Source organism: Gopherus flavomarginatus, chromosome 2, assembly GCF_025201925.1.
Source record: "Gopherus flavomarginatus isolate rGopFla2 chromosome 2, rGopFla2.mat.asm, whole genome shotgun sequence".
In the NCBI taxonomy this organism is placed as follows: domain Eukaryota; kingdom Metazoa; phylum Chordata; order Testudines; family Testudinidae; genus Gopherus; species Gopherus flavomarginatus.
In genome coordinates, this window is record NC_066618.1 from 274,944,168 (window position 1) to 274,968,611 (window position 24,444).

Here is a 24,444-nt window from a genome sequence, read left to right on the forward strand (position 1 = left end):
TATGAATATGCTGAATAGTACTGGTCCAAATACAGACCCCTGGGGAATACCAGTATTTACCACTCTCCATTCTGAAAACTGACCATTTATTCATGTCCTTTGTTTCCCATCTTTTAACCAGTTACTGATCCATCAGAGGACCTCCCCTCTTATCACAGGACAGCTTACTTTGCTTAAGAGCCTTTGGTAAGGGACCTTTGGTAAGGGCTCTCTGAAAATTTAAGTAAACTATAGCCACTGGGTCATCCTTGTTGATCCCTCTCTAAGAATTCTAGTAGATTGGTGAAGCATTATTTCCCTTTACAAAAAACATGCTGACTCTTCCCCAACAAATTGTGTTCATGTGTGTGGCTGATAATTCTGTTCTTTACTACAATTTCAACCAATTTGCCTAGTAGTGAAGTTAGGCTTACCGGCCTGCAATTGTCATGATCCCTCTGAAGCCTTTTTTAAAAATTGGCATCACATTAGCTATATGTGTAATGCATAGAGTACTAGCAGAGGGCCCATGCCTGGTTATACTGTGAAGTGATAGAGGAGGAATCGTGACCCTGTGAACAGCCAACTCAGACTTCTCTCCACAGACTACAGCTTTCATACCTTCCTACAGCTCTATGGGGAAATCGTCATCTGCCTAGTGCCTCAGCCTATCCATCAGGCAGAGATCTTATCCCTCCATGTAACCAAAGAGCAAGCTGCTGATAGAGTCCTCCAACCCTGTGTGCATCTGAGAGCCAACTCAGAAACTGCTCCATGCTGGCTCTGCAACTTTCACCCTTCCAGCACTGTCCCCATCCCAAAAGAAAGAAAGGGAAGGGTTGAAGACCTTCTGGACGAGAGGAAGAGAAAGAATGATATCCTTTTGTTTGTGAGAGAAGGAAGGAGTATTAAATGTCTTGTTTGGGGAAGGAAAGAAATGAAATGCTGAGATTTGTTCTCCTTTCGCTGGTCTCTTTTTTCCTGAATTTATGCAAAATGTATGGAAGATATAGAAAATTAATGCAAGATTACATAAATTTTCAGTGTATTGTATTTTACACTGAGGTTGTTGGCAGGTATGCAAGTGAGACTTCTCTTCTGGGATTCCTATGCCTGTATAGGAAAGGAGAGGAATGCTTTTGAGTGGCTGGCAACACGGGGAAGGAGAGGAGGAGGCAGTTTGGTGCTCTTGCTCCTGGTCACTTTCCTGTTCAGCATACCCCTATCAGAAGGAAAACAAATGGGCTGGACCTGTACCTTGCTTTTTTGGTGCCTTTTCATGTTGGCAAGAGAAGGGTGCTCTGCGAGCAGCTGAAAAGGCACTTGCACTGGGCTTGCTACTTCTATAGCAGTTTTTTCTTAATTCTTTTGCAATAATATACCCTTTTTTTGCTCATAAAGCTCTCATGTAATGGTGAATTATCTGAGTCCACAGCAGATGGAACAACTGACTTATCAAACTCCAAAAAAAAAAAATCACATGGCCAGTTTCACTAGCATATTTTATGGGTATAAACTACTTGGCAGGAGCACATCACTGAACTGTAAGCTGAGTAAATAACTACAGTCATTTTAAGATTGTTACAATTGCTTTCACAAATTGAGTTGTCAAAATTAGGTAGAACAAGCACCATTTCCACCACACTCACATTAAATGAATGATTACTTTAAAGATATTGTTTTGTTAAACCTAATTCGTATGTTAGGATGGCACAATCAACTTAAAATTAATCACTGAAAGTGTTTCAATTAGTATAAGTAACAAGATATTATTATAAAGATTAAAAAACAAACTTGCTTTAGTTTCCTTTATATATTTGACATTAATTTGTGTAGTCAGTGTTACTGTCTCCTGCAAATAGTAAAAAAATTACTGATCAGCAGGGGGAACATAGGTGCAGGTGTGAACACTTGAAGCTTTTTTTTTCTTTTAATTCATTTTAAATTGTCAAAACTTCAAATTGACAATGCCCCTTAACCTACAAACCCTTGCACTTCAGACTTCCAAAAAGTATTTAATAAGAGCTTCTCTACATTTACAGACATAACTCTCCATGTGGACACTTATCCCAGAATTTTCTAGAATTTAAGTGTCCATACAGGGGAATTATTCCAGTGTAACTATAGCAGTCTAATTATACTTGGGGTTTTTTTTTTCTCCTGCTGACAATAGCTCATCTCAATGCTCATCTCAATTGATTGGACTCTTCCAGTTGGTATGCATACTTCCACCTTTTCATGTTCTCTGTATGTATAAATATCTCCTGTCTGTGTGTTCCACTCTAAGCATCCGAAGAAGTGAGCTGTAGCCCATGAAAACTTATGCTGAAATAAATTTGTAAGTCTCTAAGGTGCCACAAGTACTCCTGTTCTTTTTGCGGATACAGACTAACACGGCTGCTACTCTGAAACCTATACTTGGGTAGTTATGCCTGTGTATTACCCATGTAGACAGCCCCGAAGTCAGATATACAGGATGGGAGCTGTGCGTGTAAGTTCTGGAAATGCATTATAACTTCTTATTTCAGTCAAAAAAACCAACACCTTGTAACAAGTGTGGGTGAAGTTTCCAGCCATAGTTGTGTGTGTGTGTGTGTGTGTGTGTGTGTGTGTGTGTGTGTGTGTCTCTCTCTCTCTCTCTCTCATTTTGGTTAGGTGGGTGTTGTGTGTGAAGGGTTTTTTTGAAGGGGGGAGTTTGTTTTTTTAAAGAAGTCTGTATACTTTGGCGTTTTTTGTGCGACAAAGAGACTCTAAATCCAATACCGTAGTTTAGACAAACAGCATGTCTTACCTTCATCAAAGTCTGCATCATCTTCTGTGTGCTGAGGGAATGGAAAGCAGTTGGTGATTTCAAGCCTGTCATCCACCACAAGTCCCAGCAGCACTCCCTGGACCACCTCATTCCCCTGTCCTTCTTCTTGATAATGCTTAATAATCTTTAACACAACCTAAAAATCAAGAACAAAAAGCAGAATATGAAAGCCTCTTCTGTATTGTCTTTAAATTCGTATAACAAATTGTTTGAGTAAGTTATCCAAAATGGTAGCTGAAGACCAAATGAACTACAGGCTTAAAATGCCAGCAGAAAGTCCTACACAAGAAGCTATACAAAAAAGTTGCACTGTATCTTTACCTAAGACATTTCATTGAATTTAATATAGGCCAGCAGACTGGATCTCATGGTAAATTAAAGGGAAGTATTGAAGACCATTAAAGTATTGAAGATGTAGGAAAAAAAATTTTTTTAAACAAAAGATCAATTTGCTGCTCTCTTGTGGCAGTAACTATTCAAATAATCACCGCTGCCCCCGCCCCCGGCAAGCAGTGCAGGAGATGGGAAGTGCAACTGACTATCAAAAAGCAGTGAAAATGATTATGCACAAACTAGTCAGAAGCACAGTTTTAAAAAGGCAGAAAAATATTTCCCAAATTTTCAGAGGTAGGGCTTTTAAGGTTTACTTTTAACAATATCAATTACAAAACTGAAACGGAAATATGACACACTGAAGATGTTCCTTAAAAACATTTAGTTTCAAGACCAACAACAGACAAGCCAAGTGGCATAAACAAGGGATAAAATACACTTAAAAGCAGATATGAAAGTATGTAAACGACTTAGTAAAAAAGGATTGTCATTACAATTCTCACATCCCTCCCAACTCTGAATACTACAATAAAGTATCCCCATGTTATGAAGACTTGATATTTTAGATTATAATATGTTTTCAACCGCTGATTTGAGACTAGCTCAGACACAAACTATGGGGTCAATTCATGCTGTTAATTACACTTAAACAAGACAAAGCAAGTGTAGAGTAACAATAGCTACAGGCACAGATGCGTACATGTACAGACAATAAGGACAATGCTAAGTCAAGCTCAAGTGGACTGTATTTCACCGAGGTCTAAGGTCTAATCCATCGAAGCAAAAGCAAGCTAGAAATGCATGATGGCCCTGTTAACAAAGCACTATTGATCTTTGTGTCTGTAGGCAAACCAACTACTATAATGGATTTCTGCTCTACCACAATGGATTTCTGCTCTACCACTGTGTGAGAACAGATTTTGCATAAATACTGCCCTTACAGAGTCAATGAACATTCTGCATGAACACAAGTCCACATTTACGTGGCAGGAACATATATTTCATTGCACACTAAATAATGAAGCAAAAGGTTATGTTCGTGACAACCATTTTAAAACATCTGTAATGATTTACACTACCTACAGCATGGTGGTAATGAAAAACATTCACAGCATAGGAAAACCGAATGCAAATACACAGTATATATTCCCTTCTTGAGAGGAAAATGGGGAATCAAAGTTTTATAAGAAGTTTTTTATTTGGGGTAAGGGAGGAAATAAGGGCTGAAGTGAAAGAAGAAAAGGGGGAAATGTTTCTTCAAACAAATGTGCTGTAAATATTAAATAGGGTGAACCAAGACACACAATGCAGTGTGGGAGACTGCATAGCTTACGGGATTAGTAACAGGATACAAAGCTTTTCATCTCCGGTGCTTCATTTCCATGTCTAGGTAGCCACTTTGGGCAAAGGTGCAGGTACATATTTAAATGCCAAAAATGAGGCTACTTTGAAAGCTTGAAAGAAAAAAAATTACCATATAATGAAGTAGAATTTAATAGCTTTGCTGAAAGATAACATCAGATGGTTTTAGCTAACTTATGCCATTTGTTCTCCAGTCACATCTATCAGGGTTTTAAACTAAATATGCTTTTTTCTTTTTCCATGAACTATCACTGTTCCATGAGAAATGCTCCACCTCCATTAATTGTAAGGATGCTGCAGTACTTCAGGATAGGCTTGTTGGGACAGTTCAAATTTCCAGTGGAGAGCTATCTATCTTGTGATAGAACCTGTAAATAATAGGACTGAATTGGGCGCAAGTATAAGATGCTATTTACTGCATGATTAAACTTATGCAGAATATTTTAAGTGTCATATTTCCAACATTTCTCTATTTTCGCTCTTCAATTTTTTATGTTCTCTTGCACCCTGTTGGCCTTCCCACTAACTTTTGATAAGATTTTTCATTACAATATATCACTGCAGCATTTCTGATAAAGACGCCAACTGTTCACATTTTATCTTCCAGTAGCCTATATCAGTCTATAAAAACACCATTACAATAGACAGAGCACCTGCTATAACAATGCTATCCCTGGCATCTTCTGATTGAGCAGAAATACAGAAAGTTAGACACTACCAGAACTCCAAGTGGTAACCTGGTATCCTAATGCATGTTGAACTCGCACATCAATGTGCTATTCTAGTAAGAGACCTGCATGAGGCAATGTTCTAAGCTCAACTCCATTAGCACACTTCAGACTGCAACATGTTTTTCTGCCTTAGCTACTGACTAAGACACAAGATGCTTGAGGTAATATGTTTTATTGGAGAGAGAGACATGCTTTCGAAAGCTCTGTGTAAGCTCAAAAGCATCTCTCTCTCTCCCCGCCTCCCCAAATAGAAGTTGATCCAATAAAACAGGCCTGCACAACATGCGGCCTGCGGAGCCTCACTGTGCAGCCAGGAGGGATTCTAAATCCCCCACACAGGGTGCTCTGCGGGCAGCCCAGAGCCCTTTGAATCCTGGCCGCGGCAAGGAATCAAAAGGCTCTGGGCTGCCAGCAGCCATGGGGAGCCCAGAGCCCTTTAAATCCCAGCCGTGGCCGGGAGTCAAAGGGCTCTGGGCTGCCAGCAGGCGCGGGGAGCCCAGAGCCCTTTAAATCCCAGCCGCGTCCAGGAATCAAAGGGCTCTGGGCTGCCGGCAGCCACGGGGAGCCCAGAGCCCTTTAAATCCCAGCCGCCACCGCCGCCGGGAGTCAAAGCACTGTGGACTGCCTGCAGCGGCAGGGAGCCCAGAGCCCTTTAAATCCCAGCCATGGTCGGGAATCAAAGGGCTCTGGGCTGCCGGCAGCCGCGGGGAGCCCAGAGCCCTTTAAATCCCAGCCGCGGCCGGGAGTCAAAGGGCTCTGGGCTGCCCGCAGAGATTCCCAGCCGCAGCTGGGATTTAAAGGGCTCAGGGCTCCCCGCAGCGACTGGCAGCCCAGAGCCCTTTGAATCCCAGCCGCGGCTGGCATTTAAAGGGCTCAAAGCTCCCCACAGCTGCGGGCACCCCAGAGCCCTTTGAATCCCAGCCCGCGGCCACTGATTACCCCCTCCCCGGACCCCTGCCCCAACTGCCCCCCAGGATCCCACCCCCTATCTAAATGCCACTGCTCCTTGTCCTCCGATTGCCCCCTCCTGAGACCCCTGCCCCTAACTGCCCCTTGGGACCCCAGCCACTATCTAAGCCTCACTTCTTCTTGTCCTCAACTTCCCCCCAGGACCTCACCCCCTACCTGTCCACTGATAAACCCCGGGACTCCCATGCCTATCCAACTGCTGCCTGTCCCCTGAATGCCCCCTCGAACCTCTGCCCCATCCAACCCCTCCCCGCTCCCTTTCTCTTGACTGCCTCCCGGAACCCCCCACCCCTTCTCCAACCCCCAGCCCCCTTACTGTGCCACTCAGACCAGCGTGTCTGGCTCAGTGCAGCGCCAGACACATTGCTGCCATGCTCCCCCGCGGAGCCCACAAGACCCCTCTCCCTCCCAGCACCTGCCTTCTAGATTTGAACACCTAAAAACTTAGGAGTGCTCAAGCTCAGTTTGGGCAGCTGTTACTTCATTTCTCCCAAATCAAATATACTGATCCATTGTAACTTGCTGTAGAAAAAGTAGGATAAAATTGAGCAAGAAATGCTTATTAGGACTGGAATTGCTATTTTCCAACAGCCATTGCCTTTTTGTTTGTTCAAAAGGAAAACAGTGATATTGCATTGGCAAATTCCCATAGAAAGAAAGAGTGAAACAAAAGAATAATAAAGGCACCTCAACTTTTCCTCATTTATGGAGGACAGTCTTATAATATGCATCCAGATATCCTCCAATCACACAGGCTGAAAATTGTTCCACTTTATTGCAGCGCTGTAACCATATGGGAACCAATCCTGTCTGTGTTTTGTGCACATCCAAAATTCCTGCTGAATGATCTGCCCTGGGAGTGAGTTACCAGTGATCCAGGGCTGGGGCGGCAGGAGGTGTGGGCAGGGGCACTGGTGGGGGGGAGCCCAGGGCTGGGGCAGCAGTGGGGTGGGGGGGAGGGCACTGGTGGGGAGGAAAGGGGGAAGCCCAGCGCTGGGGTGGGGGTGGGTAGGTGGGGTGAGAGCCCAGGATTGGGACAGCAGGGGGGTACAGGAGCTAAGGGGGAGGGACCGTTTTTTTGTTCTTTTTGCCTTGTAGGTATGTTTCTATAATACAGACCCAGGATTCCACTTGTTTGAGCAGCAGGGCATTAGATATAATTACCATACTGTCAGGAAGCAATGATGGGGTTGCAACAAGTGTAAGGCCCTACAGTCGTCCTAGTTACAATGGAGACAGAGCATTACTGACAGAGTGTTACCAAGTATTCACCCAGGAAAGCTTCTGCTCCAATACTTCTGTTAGTCTACCAGGTGCCACAGGACTCTTTGTCACTAAGTATTTTTCGGTGAATTATTTTTGCTACTTTCACAAATAGGTTAGAAAATCTGAATCTTCTGAAAACATTTAATATTTTAAAAAAAGTATTTTTATGACATGTTTTTAGAACAAAAGTCAATACATTACCATTGTTTTGGGGGCGAGAGCTTATGAACATGCTCACTTACTGCACAAAATATCTGCATTTTAGGGAGATTAGACACAAGCTATAGTTTCAATTTAATATTTTCCAGTTGGTACAAAAGAGTCCTATGCTTTTAGCTGTCAGCTGTATGCTAAAATGTGTTCTGCTATATTAGTGAACTACCAGAGTTCAAATATTTGCAGTACTTACCGAGCTAGTAGTGCCATCTGTGAATAAAAGGATTACTTTTCAGGCTTCAGCTTTTTGCAGTTGCGTATGAAAAGGTTTACAAGTGACAGCCAAAAGCAACAGCAGTAAACTTTATAATTCAACCACCTATTTTTCACATGAATTGTGCTAAATTTTTACCCTCATTCTGAAGTAGAGGAAAGCCTCCAGAGACAGTTATCCACACTTATTTGGCCTTAAGAAATTAACAGAACACGACAGAACTAAATGAAACAAAATACATTTGTTTCGTCTATATACAGCACTATAAAATGCTCTCAGATTTAGAGGCACCCAATACTATTTCAGGATCCTAGCCTCAACATTGGGATTGAAAAAGAAATTATATGTGCTGAAGTAAAATATTGCATTTAAGCATATGAATTATGGGATCCCTCCTTTTCCATGCATTCAGTATAACAGTCATTAAAGTGACACACTGGTATGACGACTATGTCATTTTCCATCATTTATTATTTTATTTGTGAAAGTGAAGGTTTCTACATGTCCAGGGCACTTGTCTTCACTGAAAATTATGTGAATAGGTTTTGTTTTAACAGGTTTAGAGACATAGAAAAATCTCCCCTAAAAGGAGGCAGTGTGCACCAGTGGAAGGGACTCAGGAGACCTGGGTTTTGTTCCTAGCTCTACCACTGACCTGCTGTGCAACCATGGAAAAAGAATGTTATTTCATTTCTCTTTTCCTCAGTTTCCCCATCTTTAAAATGGGACTAATAATACTTGCCTCCTTTGTAAAGCACTTTGATGTGTACAAAGTGAAGTACTATAAAAGAGCTAGGCACTATTTATTATCTCTATAGCAGTACTGGATGATTAAGAGCATTCTAGTTTTATTACCACTGATAAGGGAAAATATGGACAGATAAGGTCATATGATTTTCTGAAGACATCATTTTTGGGGCATAGTTATGGTAGCCTGGGTACATTAAACCACAAATTGATAAATATTTGAGTCTTTTGAAAGTGTAATCTCAATTCTGAATTTCTTCCCTTTTAATGGTTATTTTTGATAACATTTCTACAAGGATTTTTATCTTTAAATTACTAATATGCAACTAATACAACACTCAAAACTTTAATCTACCTTAACTAATTATTGCTGAGAATTTGCTTAGCTGTTTTTAAACACTCACAGCATGAGATGGAAAAGCAAGAGGGTTTGGGAGAAGGGTCATTCACTCTTCCTTCTGAGATCATGAGGGCCAGCTGACTAATACCTATTAAAGAAATGGAGGTATACACCAGCACACACAAGAGAGGTTCCATGCTGCTGAATGCACCAACACCCCTGCAAAATTTAGGAGGCTCCAAAGGGCCTCCAAAGCAACACTAACACATTTCATCCCAGGTGAGCAGCCCAGTAAACCATAATTTCCTTCAGCCTCACATCTATCCTACCAATTTTGATACCAATATTCCTTTGTGGATTTTAGAAGGGGAGGCAAAATCTGGCTCTGAATGGAAAATTAGTCACCACCTTAATTACTGAGTGGCTGAGATATGAAAGAATGTGAAATCGTTGGTAGTATGCTCAGACCACCATGCTAATACTCGTCAGGCTGTAGTCAGAGTATTTTAATATGCTTAATCAATATCTCTAATATTTCAGTTTACATGTATTTGTATTTCACTACATGTTAAGCCACAATGATGTGTATGGTTAAACACAAAGGCAATTTAAAGGAGTATTTTTAACTATGGGCATATTGTTGCAGGCAATGGGTTTACCCAAACACAAAAAGGAACATCTGGCAGTTACTAAGCATATCTAAACAAATAATTTCCCAAATATATCTTAAAACTTGCCCACGTTATCGATTCTACAACAGTAAGCTGAGCTGCCCATTTCATTAATTTAGAATTCAAGAAATTTATTATTATTTGCTAAATACTGGAAGTACTCATAGAATTGCTAAGCATTAGTAAAAAATAAAAAGCATATACATCTATAATCTTAACACTACATGAAATAAAATGTGGCAGAGTTATGTTGACAATCATACCTTTGTCTAGAGGGCAATTTTTAGGTGGGGGAGGGAGGGTGAGTAGAAAAGAGAGAAACATTTAAACTGGACCCAAAATACTATTTGTGGCAGAGCAAGATTGGGAGTTACTTTAGAAGAAAGCTTTGGACCTAAGCAACAACAAAAAATTGAAAATAAGCAGCCTTTAAAACAGTTTGAAAAATAATTATTATTATTTGTACCAAGTATCAGTGTTCTTGCCAAATTTAATTAACATTTTTCTTGGGCATATAACTGCATTTGTTTTATACTACAGACCTAAATACATCGGACTTTTCAGGACTCAGGTTAGGTACCATACTATTTTGCCAGCTGTCTGCTATATTTTGTCTCTCTTTTCCCTGCGTTGTGACACTCTGGCTCACAAACACTGTAGACACTCAATTTTGTAACAATGCCAGGAGAATGCCAAATGTGCATCCTTAACAATGTTCTAGTGTGCATGGGAATACGCAGTAGACGGACAGATTTCCAATCTTTCCCGATGCAAACTCCCTCTGCAGTTCTAGGCAAATTACTCAAGCTCTCATCTATAAAATGGAGATAATGCCCATAGTAGTGGTCAGAGGATTAATTTAAAATACTTTGAAGATTAAAAGTATTATATAACTGCAAAACAATGATTTTTTTAAAAAATGTGAAAATGCACATTCTTCATCTTGGTAGCAAAGTAAAACCAGCAAATAAGCACCAAGATCAGACCATAATCAGCCTGTTCAGCAGCTATGCACACATAATTACAATGCAGTAGCCCAGTCTGCAGGGCTGGCTCTAGGCACCAGCACTCCAAGCATGTGCTTGGGGCAGCACTTTCCAAGGGGTGGCACTCTGGCTCTTTTTTTTTTTTTTTTGCTTGGGGGGAAAAAGCCGGGAGCTGGCCGTGAGTCGAGGTAAGCTGTGGGAGTGGGGGGCGCGGGGAGGGCAGCAGAAAGTAACCCGGGGGGGGGGGAAGAGAAACCATTCCTCCCCAGCTCACCTCCACCTCCTCCCCCGAGCGCGCCGCCGCTCCACTTCCCCCCACATCCCTCCCAGGCTTGCCGCACAAATCAACTGTTTGGCAGCAAGTCTGGGAGGGGGCAGAAGCGGAGCGGCGGCGCACTCAGTGGAGCAGACGGAGTGGAAGTGAGCTGCGGCGGTGGGGGGGCGCGAGGAGGGCCGCGGGAAGTAACCAGGGGGGGACCAGAGGAACCAGTCCCCCCTCAGCTCACCTCCGCCTCCTCCCCCAAGCACATCGCCGCTCTGCTTCTCCCCCCTCCCTCCCAGACAAGCCTGGGAAGGAGGGAGGGGTAGGAGGGGAAATGTGGCAGGCTCGGGGGAGGAGGCAGAGCAAGGAATTTGGGAAAGGGGTTGGAATGAGGTGGGGAAGGGATGAAGTTGGGGCGGGGCCAGGCCGGGCGGGGGCATAGGAAATTGTTTTTACTTGGAGCAGCACAAAACTTGGAGCCGGCCCTGCCAGTCTGACACACACATCACAAGTGCAGAAAGGAATGAAGCCCAACTGTTGACCACAGAAGGGGAGTGTGCAATTTTCTTTCCAAACCATAAAATCTATTGTCAAATGATATTTCGCCTTTGAGCCCTGAGGTGTAACACTGTTCAATGCCCTTAGGCAGAACACTAATTCTTTTGTCAGGGCATTAGTTTCATGGTGCCAAATGATACCAGATGTTTTTGTTTTATTGAACTCCTCAATGTTGTATACTTATCAATGATATAACCTTTCATTATATACTCCCTCACTGCACTCCTACAGCTTATTTACAAGCTCCAACGTTGTTCTGCTAATAGCAACACTTAGCCCTGGTCTACACTGGGGTGAGGGGGCAGAATTGATCTAAGATATGCAACTTCAGCTACGAGAATAGTGTAGCCTAAGTCGACGTATCTTAGATTGACTTACCTCGTATCCTCACTGTGCGGGGTTGACTGCCGTCACTCCCCATCGACTCCACTTCCGCCTCTCAGCAGTGGAGGAGTTCCGGAGTCGACGGCAGAGCGATCGGGGATCGATTTATCGTGTCTAGACGTGATAAATCGATCCCCGATAGATCAACCGCTACCCACCGATCCCACAAGTAGTGAAGATCTGCCCTTGGCATTTATATCAGGGGTGGCCAAGCTGAGCCTGAGAAGGACCCAGAATTTACAAATGTACATTGCCAAAGAGTCAAAGTAATATGTCAGCAGCCCCCCATCAGCTCCCCCACTCCACTCCCAGCACCTTCCACCAACCCCAGCAGCCCCACCCACCGATCAGCACTTTCTCATCCCTCCCAGTCAGCTGTTTCGTGGCATGCAGGAGGCTCTGAGGGGAGGGGGAAGGAGCGACTGCACTGCAGCCTATGGGGAGGGGGCAGGAAGGGGTGGAGTGTGGGTAGGGCTTGTGGAAGAGCCAGGGATTGAGCAGTTAGCACCCCCGGCACATTGGAAAGTTGGCGCCTGTAACTCCAGCTCCAGAGTCGGTGCCTATACAAAGAGTTGCATATTAACTTCTGAAGAGCCGCATGTGGCTCTGGAGCCACAAGTTGGTCACCCCTGATTTATATTGTTTTTCCAACTACAAGACTTTTTTTAAGCTTTAATTCTCAGAACCAGGATGTAGATATTTCCCCCATTTTAGATACAAAAATGGAAGCAGAGAGGCTGACTTTTATGCAGTCAGAGTCAACCAATATCAAAGCTCTTTTTAGACCCTACATATATTCAGATACCCATGGAGGGGGCGGGGCGCTCAGAAGTGCATCCGTGCCCCAGTACTGTATTCCAACCATGCCTGATGTTTCAAAATTATAGATAATACATTATACAAGTTGAAAAGTAAAGCATATGAAATTCTGCAATTCCCAAGGACCAATTTCGGCAACAAGAGTAGAATTGCTTAGCTGAGTCTAACAGTGCACAAGAAACAATCTGCAGAATTCCAAGACTATGAAATCATGTCACTCACCAACTATGCAAGTGAATCTTTTACAGCATACCTGAATGTGTACAAATATGGAATAAATTTCATTAAAAACTGGGACTCCTCCAAAGTGAATACCCTGTTTGTGTACACCTAAAATAAAGTGACAAATGACTTTGAGTGGTGAAGTAGCAGCTGATTTGGCCTTGGCAGCAATCTCTATCTCAGAAGCAGGAGAATGACTCAGAGGTACTGTTTATGTCCTCATGTCAAAGACTTGTCTACACAGGAGATATTTACCAGTTACCCAATACAGTTAAACTGATATAATTCCCCATGTGGATACTCTTGAGAGTGTCTTTTTTTAGGTTTAGCTTAAACCGAAAAAAGCGACTTTTATACCAGAATAACTATGTCCACTTCGGAAGTTATACTGGTGTAACTATATCTATTTAGGGCATGGCTACACTTGCAAGTTAGAGTGCATTAAAGCAGCCCCAGGTACCCTAACTCCTGATGTGTCCACACTTGCCAGGCACGTAGAATGCCTGGACTCTGCAGCTGGAGCGCTCCTGGTAATCCATCTCCATGAGAAGCATAAAGCTTGCTGCGCCCTGGCTGAAACGCCCAGGCATCAGTGTGGACACGGTGTTGCATTACTACACAGTGATTGGCACTCCGGAAACGTCCCATAACCCCTTGACGTCAAGTGGCCACTCTTCTCATTGTTTTGAAATCGGCTGCAGGCATATAGATATTCCCTTTCAAAGGTCCATTTCTGACAACCAGCATGCTTATCTGCTCCGGGACACAGCAAACCATTAGCGTGGATCGCTGCTGTGGGGCGGGGGGGGGGGGGGGGGGGGGGGGGAATCTGCTACTGTCTGAACTAACAAGACAGCATGCTGACACACACTCAGCCTCCCAAGACACACTGTCTTCCCACTCCTCCACACACACAACTCACTCCATCACACTCCACCCCCTCTCCCATTTGAAAAGCACATTGCAGTCACTTGTACACTGGGATAGCTACCACAATGCACTGCTCTTTGTGGCATTGCAAGAGCTGCTAATGTGACCACGCCAGTGCGCTTGCAGTTGACAGTGTAAACACACAGCAGCGTTTTCCCTTCTGTGGTCTTCGAAGGCTGATTTAACTCCCAGAGCTTTACATCTGCAAGTGTAACCAAGCCCTTAAATTCACATCTTCTAGACCAGATCTACACTAAAAAGTTAAGTTGATCCAGCTGTGTCACTCAGGGGCGTGAAGTGTATATATACACATACACACACACACACACACACACACACACACACACACACACCCCGAATAGAACAGTTAAGCCAACCTAACACTCAGTATGGACAGCACTAGCATTTGAAGCTAGCTTATATTGGTTTAACTTTCCTGTTTACACAAGCCCCTAGAATAGTAGAAACAGAATTTCTTTCCCCCACTATAGGCTTCTTGTGCTACTGAAACTAGTTCATTAGAGGACCTGCTAATGGACCATGAACTGGAAGAATCCCAGATAAACAGCCATCTTATATTGTCTCATTCAAGAACAGCAAAATAAATAAATAAATAAATGACCCCATTGGTGTGGCCAAAAGAGGGTTTGCACATGTAAGACTTCCTGCTCCTTTTCATTGGCTTTTGTTTTCTGAACTATTCTTACACTCAAGGAGCAGGACTGTGCCACCATGACTGACTGTGCAAGACAAAAAGAGAAGCAGAGACACAGGAGAGCAGTACTGGTCCTGTGCACCATAGTCTTTAACACACTCTGGTGCTACTATCTGTCATTTATACTACTCAAAGATACAATGCATGAGTACAGACAGGTGTATTATATATTGCAGAACACTATGAAATGCTAAAAAATACTCAGCTAGCATCACACTATAATAGCACTGTGAATCAACATCCTCAGCTTCAAAAACACATTTCTTTCTTCAAAGGAAACAGTTATAACACGTTAACCCCTAAGGCTAACCCCTTTCAGTGAAGAAAAATTTCTATTTTTCGAGTACGTTTACTTTGTGCATTTGACAGAACTCTATAAAGCCTGTTTCACCTCTGCACTGATGGTACACATGCTTTGCTGGACAAGGGAAGATGATGCTTAATAGTAACAATGAAAGATGCAGAGGGAGTAGGCAGAAGTATGTATGAAGAGAACGGGAAGAGAAGGAAGAGAGACAGGCCGAAGGATCTTTGACGTCACTGTTCTTGGGGCTATCCTTCTAAACAACAAAAGACCCTATCGTAGCACACACAGGTACTTGACAAATCACAAGCCAAGAGACTCCAGCAGAAGAACACAGCAGAAAAGAGAAGAGAGGTGAAAAAACAATCCTGTTCCCCTCCAGCCTCAGATGCAGAAAACATTCCATCACAGAAAAAAAGAAAAAAAGAAAAAAAAAAAAACATTTTAATGCACCCACATCTGAGAGGCAAAGAACAGTACCAACCTAGGACATCTAGTAGCTTACAGACTTTCAGATGAAAACCCTGTCAACTCCTGGAGGGATTCACAGAGCTGGTGCCCACCATGGTACTAGAATCCCCCAGCTTCCTTGTACTCTGTGACATCAGCCTTCACACTGAAATGGTCTACGATACAGTCGTTCTTGATCTCATGTCCTACATGTAAACCTTAGGATGCTCCCAAGCACCCTCTGGACCTACACATGCAGCTGCTTCAGCCCAGGAATGGGTACGCACCAGCATACTACTCTCCTAGTCTGATCAGCACCTCATAAGTCTTGTCTTACACAAGCCCAGTACATCTACACTGGGGGTTTGCAAATAAAAAACACTTAGTATAGATAAGACCTACAACAACATCCGAAGTTCTCACAAAAAAAATACCCATTGGCCAAAACTGAAATATTTTGGTGCCTAAAGCTTTTACTTAAATAAAAAATACAAAAAAGTTATAGGTGTCTTAATTGAAATTACAACATGATGGCCACCTAGAAGCACTGAAAACTCATATACAGGTAATTTGTTAACTCAATTGTCTTTAATAGGCGTTTCAGATGCTTGACAGTTCTGAAAAACCAAGTCACATATATATTTAACTTTAGGCATATAAGTGTTAAAACTTTAGTCACTGTTTGTGTGACAGTTAACTACTTCATTCAGCTATTTATCTGGGACTACATGATGACAGTGTTTCAATATCATCCCTGGCGTTAGTCTCGATGTCTGATTTAAAAAGATCCCAGCTTGTTTGTGCCTATTCCTGATCCAATGAAGATTTTAAAAGTACTGTCAATGACACTGGACCATAAAAAGTCAACCTCAGTTGTGTTTACCATAGAGTAGAAATGAAATCTAAGCAAACATGTTATTTGCATGATATGCTCATTTATATTCTTCTATCTATGTATATGATCCACTGTTTCACCTGATCACACTACTGTATTTCGAGATATTTGTGCAACTTCTGCTTTGTACTACATTGGGTCAAAAGACCCAATACAAAAGACCCTTTCAAAAGAATAATGAATATTTGCCATCATCATGCCTTTGCTCAATGCAAATAGTCTCACTGAAGTGTTTGATGGATTAATTCCATACCAAGTAATCTGGTATGCTAATACTTCAGTTTCCTAATCACATTTCATTTCCTACCATTAAAAATATCAGGAAACAGAGTGGACTTAACAGAGCCTTCTTAATTTACTTCAGAGTACAGAGATATTTCTAGAACGTGTTTCTCTTCTTCAGGGATATGATCTCTTGCATCTACGTGCTTTATAGTGTTGTGTTTTAAATTGTAAAAGCAGCAAAGAGTCCTGTGGCACCTTATAGACTAACAGATGTTTTGGAGCATGAGCTTTCATGGGTGAATACCCACTTCCTCAGATGCATCTGACAAAGTGGGTATTCACCCACGAAAGCTCATGCTCTAATACATCTGTTAGTCTATAACGTGCCACAGGACTCTTTGCTGCTTTTACAGATCCAGACTAACACGGCTACCCCTCTGATGTTTTAAATTGGTTATTAGAAATGCCATTAGTGTTGAGCATCAAAGAATTGCAGAAGTATGCACAGGAGGCTCTTTATTATTTAATAAAGATTTTTATTTTACTAATTGTATGAAAGCAAAGGAACATAGTAGAACTTTGGAGGTTGTGCTAAGTCTCTCAGCTGGGGCAACTAACATTTTCACAAACCAATAAAATTACACAAGTGTGTAAGTGTTTACAGGATCAGGTCCCATATAAATTGCAAAACTATTATAGTAAACAAGAGATAAGTGTGTCTAGTCAAACATTCAGGAAAATCATCAAATGCCAGAATTAAGGTTACACAATAAAACACATTCTATCAAATGTCAATGACTATAGAACTGACTAAAAATAGGAAGTGGGACATAAAGGTAAAAAAAAAGTATCATTCAAATCCATGAGTGTAGGTGGTGTGGGAGAGGGGAATACACCTCTATCTCCTGGTTTTAAGAGGTAGAAATACTAAGACAAAGTGTTGAAAGTGATGCTTTGAAAAGAATTGCACAGTCACTTAAAGATTGGTCATATTGAAAGTAATCTTCATGAAATAACTGGTATAGATCAATACCCAGTAGTAGCAACTATTTTCCACTCTGAAGCTACCTATACTGATTTAAAAAGAAGTTAGTTTCTCAGCTCTAAGGACCAAAATCTCCTTTAATTATATTCATGGATTTCAAGGGAGTGGGGGTGTATGGAAATACTGCAGGCAAACAGGAAATTAAAAGACTACTACTAAAGAAAACTATATTGCAGTATTCCAGAAGTAAATGCCCAGTTTTTGCTATCAGAGAGGCACGGTGGTGAGATAATATCTTGCATTGGACCAACTCCTGCTGGTGAGAGAGAGACACTTTCGAGCCACACGGAGTTATCTTCAGGTCTGGGAAAGGTACCCCAAGCATCACAATTAAATGCAAGGTGAAACAGATTGTTTATCATAAGTAGTCTGCACATATTTTCAGGGACCAAAGTATCTTTTTTCTCAGGCTACCAAAAGGAACATGGGTGGGACAGAGGGATAGCTCAGTGGTTTGAACATTGGCCTGCTAAACCCAAGGTTGTGAGTTCAATCTTTAAGGTGGCCATTTAGGGAACTGAGGTTTTAAAAAAAAAAAGTCTGGGAATTTGCCCTGCTTCGAGCAGGGGGTTAAACTAGATGATCTTGTGAGGTCCCTTTCAACCCTGATATTTTATGATTCTATGTAAAACTACTTAAAAATTTCACCTCTACAGCGGAAGAAAAGTGAGACAGCACTTAAGTGTGTTTTTGATAACTGTAAGCGGACCGGTCATCTCCTGAGCACTCCCCCATGGCCTGAGGTTGATCTGCAGGCGCACTGCCTCATTTTCCCTCTTCTTCAACTTAGGGCCCCTTGAATCACAGGATATCAGGGTTGGAAGGGACCTCAGGAGGTCATTTAGTCCAATCCCCTGCTCAAAGCAGGACCAATCCCCAATCAAACAACTCTTCATTGATTCAGCCAAATCTCTCCCTGGCACTAGATTAAAATAACACAATAATACCAAAGACATTATACAAAATGAAGGTGTATCCAAAAGTCATCTGCATGGTGTGAAGAATAGAACTAAAGCCCAAATGCCTTTCACCACTTGAAAAGCACAACTATTAAAACTGCTTTAGTCAAATAGATGAATTGTTTTTATAAAACAATTAAATCAAGTATTTGTACAAGTTACCAAGAGTACAAGTCAGTGTAGTTATAATGCAATCCCAGCAGCTGGAACTTTGTCAGCTAAAGACTCTCTCAGAATGCCCAATTTACAAATCAAATCAACACAGTGAGAAAGGAATACTTTTTGCATCAAAATTTGTGGATTATCAGATGATTCATGCCAAATATGTAAACTGAACTTGTATTTTTACATTTAAAGAAGGTGGGAGAGACACCTTTTTGCATACATACAATCATTTGTTCAAGATTTCCAACTTTTATATGCTGTTAATCAAAAGTGTGATCATATTAGGCCTTCAGAATTCAGACAATAACAACAGCTCAGTCTAAAAACTTTAAAATGCCAGTTTATTTATAATTTTCAGTGTTTTTAATCTTACTATGGTTCTCTAGTTTTCAAATTGAACTGCATACTGAGTTAAAGAATAATGAATGTTTTTCTTCCTGCTCCCTAAGTAGGAGAAAGTGAAACTTGATGGTTATACCCAGTAGTATTCTGGATGGAACACCTCTGAAGACAAAAAAGTTGAGCATAAAATTATAGTTATTTTGTTAAAATATAGGTAGTCAAATATAAGTCCTATTTCTAGATCATTTCTACATCTGTGAACGTCGGCAAAGCTGTCTTTGTACCTCAGGTCTCCCATTTGTAAAAGGGAAATCACTATTAATAATTATTTATATTACAGTAGTACACAGAGGTCAGGGCCCCATAGCACTAGACACTACATAAACCAAAAAACGAATAGTGCTTGTCCCAGTGAGCCTGCAACCTAAGCTAAAAATCCTACCTACCTTTCAGTGAATTCCTAAGGATTTATTCATAAATGCCTACAAAGGACTTAAAAATCCTTGAATGGAAGCCACTATAAAATCCACAATACAACACGATTTAAAATAAACCACTGAAATTCAAGTAAAATAAAAAAAAAAATTGAGTAGTATTGAGGTAGTGACTCTGGAGCTGCTCTACAGTAATTTATGAATATTGTATGTTGGCCTGGTTATTGGGACGTTTACTGTATGGATTACTTTAATAGTAGGCTGTAAGAAACAAATCACCAAGAAGGAATTAAATACCTCAAGATTAATCACCCTGCAGCAGACACTTGACAGTTAAGGGACAAAGGCCAAACTATTAGCTTTGAAGATTTTCCCTCCTCCCCAACCAACCTGCACAACTAATTTTGTCCAGAAGGACCAAAGCCCGGGAACACAGAATGTCACAGGAACTCTGGCTGTTGAAAAAGAAAGTGTCCCTCACAGGAGAGGAAGATAGTTGTTCAGAGGAGTTATTCCAATGACCAAGACACAAGCAGCTGTTCCAGTGTCTGAAGAAATTAGGCTGCCAAAAGGCTTACCATCCCTGATGGCAAGATAGACATGCTGTTTTTAAATCCTCTCTAAAATCTTTGTTCCTAGTGCAAAATAAACAATACTTTGTTTTTAAAATACTGTTTGGTCATTATATAAACCACTGGTCACAGACTCCTGAAGGGAAGAACAACAGATGCCAAACCCAGTCAGACCTGCTAGGTAAGCACAGCTCATACACATGGTACTGTAGCCTAGTGCCCAGTCTAAGAGTGGGTGAACCGCAGATTTCCGCCCCATGATAAGCAAAGACATGAGGCCTGAAGAGGTGCACTCAGAGAGCAGAAAATGGACAGAGGTGCAGGTAGTGATGTAACCATATCAAACAAATATTAACAAAAAGAGAGAAATTAATGTTTCCCTTCTTCATGTATGAATATTTGTTACACAAACAGTATGCACACTTTCCAAAGGTTACTCTTATTTAGTATTTATTAAACTGTAAACTCGTAGGGCAGGAATATATCCTGAAGCAGCTATGTGGTTGCTCTGATTTACACTTGGACTAGGGAAGCTGCAGTCTGAGAAAGAGGAAGTTCTGACTCCCTGATTCCCTCTCCCCCAATATCAAATAAATCTCCGCACTACAGAGAATCAGTCCCCTGATCTCCAAGTTACTTTGCCCCAGTGAAAGATTCTAGCAAGCTTCATTCTGTTCAGAACATCAGAAATGTTATAAAAGGAGAAAGACAAAATACAACAAATGCTTAGGAGAGAGTAACAAAAACTGTTTACTCAAATAGAATGAAAGAATATAATGGAAGGCTTTTGTAACATTGCACAAAGTGATTCTAGAAGAGATATTTCATTTTTTTGGTAGTAACTTTCATTCTTGTGTCCTGCCTTCCCTTGAGACCAAGAATTCAGCAACACTCAAAACGGGGTTGGCTATTTCTCTGAATGTTTTTGATATCCGTATCTGTCATAATTATAACAAAACTTCCCGATGGGGTATTTCTGGAGGCATTTGACCTCTTGCTTCAGAGCTCAACCTGTCTGAGTTCAGGATGTGTCCTAACATAAACAGGTCCAGGTCCTGGTCCAGGACCGGGACTCCTAAATGCTACAATAACACGAACAACAATCATCATCATAAGGGGCAGATTATCCCATATTTTCCTACTGCAAGGTTCTCACACTTCCTCTTAAGCATCTGATCCAATAGGGAGAATTCTCATGTTACTACAGACATGGGGCTCTCCATCTGGGGATTGAGACCCCTTAGGGGATCGCGAGGTTATTACATGAGGGGTCGAGAGTTGTCAGCCTCCACCCCAAACTCTGATTTGCCTCCAGCATTTATAATGGTGTTATAAATTAAAAACACTTTTTTATATATATTTAAGGTGGGGGGGGAAGGTTCACTCAGAGGCTTGCTATGTGAAAGGGGTCCCCAGTACAAAACTTTGAGAACCACTCAAATAGACAAAGATACCATGGATCTTTCCAAGATCTCAGGATCTAGTGCAGTGGTTCTCAAACTTTTGTACTGGTGACCCCTTTCACACAGCAAGCCTCTGCGTACAACCCGCCCCTCCTTATAAATTAAAAAAAAACAACACACATTTTCATACATTTAACACCATTATAAATGTTGGATGCAAAGCCGGGTTTGAAGTGGAGGCTGGCAGCTCACGACCCCCAGTTTGACCCCTGGTCTAGTGGGAATTCCAGGACTCTTCTCTCCCAGAAACAGCTCAAGTAGCTGCCTCTGCTGTTGCTCTCAGCTTTCCCAAGCAGTGGAAGCATGATATTTGCCTGACTCTCCTCAGTTTTCACATTTCTGCCATTTAAGAAAGCTATTACTAGCCCCACCAACACTGCAAGATGTCTGCAGAGACAGGAAGAGAATACTGCAATGGTTTACACTCCTTTCACATTTGGTAGAGTCTCTTCTCAAGCACAAGAACCAAAAACACTATTTTAATGAGGAGTACTTGTGGTACCTTAGAGACTAACAAATTTATTTGGGCATAAGCTTTTGTGGGCTAAAACCCATTTTGCCCAAATACTCTCTAAGGTGCCACAAGTACTCCTCGGTTCTTTTTGCTGATACAGACTAATACGACTACCACTCTGAAACCTGTCACTATTTTAATGGGCAGATTTACCTCCCTTCACCCAGTCACTCTGTTATTCTGGAACAGTAATGAGAAGTTATAATTAAGGCTCCGTGTTTGTGACTTTCCATGGCCTCTATGACTTCTGCAGCTTGGGCAGCCCCATGGCCAGGTGCACCGGCCACTGCTGGGGCAGTCTCGGGCAGCCCTTCCCCACCCCACATCCCTCAGCAGCAGGAGTTTGAGTGTGTGTGGGGGCAGGGGGTGGAGTATTAGGGCTGAGCAGTGCTTACCTGGGAGGAGGGGCGCCCTCCCCGGAAGGGCAACAGGAACTCAGCTTCTAGCTTTACATGCTTCCCCACCCGCAGGCACCCCCCTCCCCTGCAGCTCCCATTGGCCACAGTTCCCAGCCAATGGGAGCTGCAGAACCAGGGCTTGGGGCAGAGTGGAGGTTGCATGTGGAGCTAGGGTTGCCGCTTCCCAGGAGCCGGGTAGGGAACCTGCCCCAACCCTGTGCTCTCTGGGCTGCAACCCCACACAAGCATCTGTGGTCCCCCCACCCCCCGCCCAAGGCCACGACCCCTCCTCCCCAGCATCTGTAGCACCCACGGCACCCTTCAGACCCTCCCACACACACAAAGTTTTAGTCAGGGGTATATAGTACAAGTCATGCACAGGTCACAGGCCGTGAATTTTTGTTTATTGCCATTGATTGGTCCATGGCTTTTATTAAAAATACCCCTGACTAAAACATGCCAGGATGGGATTTCTGCGTTGTAGGGGTTTTTAAAGTTTACTATGATCTTACCTGTCATTACTTGGCCAGAGCTGCCCCATCCCACTTGAACAGAGCATAGAGTACTTCAGTGATGAACAGACCAGAGTAAAAGCACATGGAGGTGAATGCCTGGCTGCGAAGATGGTGTCGCCAGGAGGGCTTTGGCTTCCTCGACCACGGGATGCTATTTGAGGAAGGACTGCTAGGAACAGATGGCGTTCACCTTTCGAAGAGGGGAAAGGCCTTATTTGCGCACAGACTGGCTAACCTAGTAAGGAGGGCTTTAAACTAGGTTCGACGGGGACAGGTGAGCAAAGCCCACAGGTAAGTGGGGAACAAGACCTGGGAGATGGGTTGGAAACAGGAGGGAGCACGGGCTATAATGGCAGAGAGGAACGAGGGTCAGGGCAAAGCTGGGAGGCAAGATCAAACCAGTATCTTAGATGCCTCTATACAAATGCAAGAAGTATGGGTAATAAGCAGGAAGAACTGGAAGTGCTAATAAATAAATACAACTATGACATTATTGGCATTACTGAAACTTGGTGGGATAATACACACGACTGGAATGTTGGTGTGGATGGGTATAGTTTGCTCAGGAAGGATAGAGAGGGGAAAAAGGGAGGAGGTGTTACCTTATATATTAAAAATGTACACACTTGGACTGAGATGGAGATGGACATAGGAGACGGAAGGGTGGAGAGTCTCTGGGTTAGGCTAAAAGGGGTAAAAAACACGGGTGATATCGTGCTGGGAGTCTACTACAGGCCACCTGATCAGGTGGAAGAGGTGGATGAGGCTTTTTTCAAACAACTAACAAAATCATCCAAAGCCCAAGATTTGGTGGTGATGGGGGACTTCAACTATCCAGATATATGTTGGGAAAATAACACCGCGGGGCACAGACTATCCAATAAGTTCCTGGACTGCATTGCAGACAACTTTTTATTGCAGAAAGTTGAAAAAGCTACTAGGGGGGAAGCTGTTCTAGACTTGATTTTAACAAATAGGGAGGAACTTGTTGAGAATTTGAAAGTAGAAGGAAGCTTGGGTGAAAGTGATCATGAAATCATAGAATTTGCAATTCTAAGGAAGGGTAGAAGGGAGTACAGCAGAATAGAGACAATGGATTTCAGGAAGGCGGATTTTGGTAAGCTCAGAGAGCTGATAGGCAAGGTCCCATGGGAAAAAAGACTGAGCAGAAAAACAACTGAGGAAAGTTGGCTGTTTTTCAAAGGGACGCTATTAAGGGCCCAAAAGCAAGTTATTCCGATGGTTAGGAAAGATAGAAAATGTGGCAAAAGACCACCTTGGCTTAACCACGAGATCTTGCGTGACCTACAAAATAAAAAGGCGTCATATAAAAAATGGAAACTAGGTCAGATCACGAAGGATGAATATAGGCAAAAAACAGGAATGCAGAGGCAAGATTAGAAAAGCAAAGGCACAAAATGAACTCAAACTAGCTATGGGAATAAAGGGAAACAAGAAGACTTTTTATCAATACATTAGAATCAAGAGGAAGACTAAGGACAGGGTAGGCCCACTGCTCAGTCAGGAGGGGGAAACAGTAACGGGAGACTTGGAAATGGCAGAGATGCTTAATGACTTCTTTGTTTCGGTCTTCACTGAGAAGTCTGAAGGAATGTCTAGTATAGTGAATGCTTACGGGAAGAGGGT

At 42.4% G+C, this 24,444-nt stretch overlaps 1 protein-coding gene across 1 annotated transcript in view; it reads right to left on the reverse strand.

Annotated features, from left to right (window-relative positions):
- The window catches only part of EIF3H (eukaryotic translation initiation factor 3 subunit H), a 127,652-nt gene that overhangs the window by 97,593 nt on the left and 5,615 nt on the right, over positions 1-24,444 (reverse strand). The window contains exon 2 of the mRNA XM_050941160.1: positions 2,771-2,927. Within this exon, the coding sequence (XP_050797117.1) occupies positions 2,771-2,927 (157 nt within the window). The remainder of the gene's footprint in view (positions 1-2,770; positions 2,928-24,444) is intronic.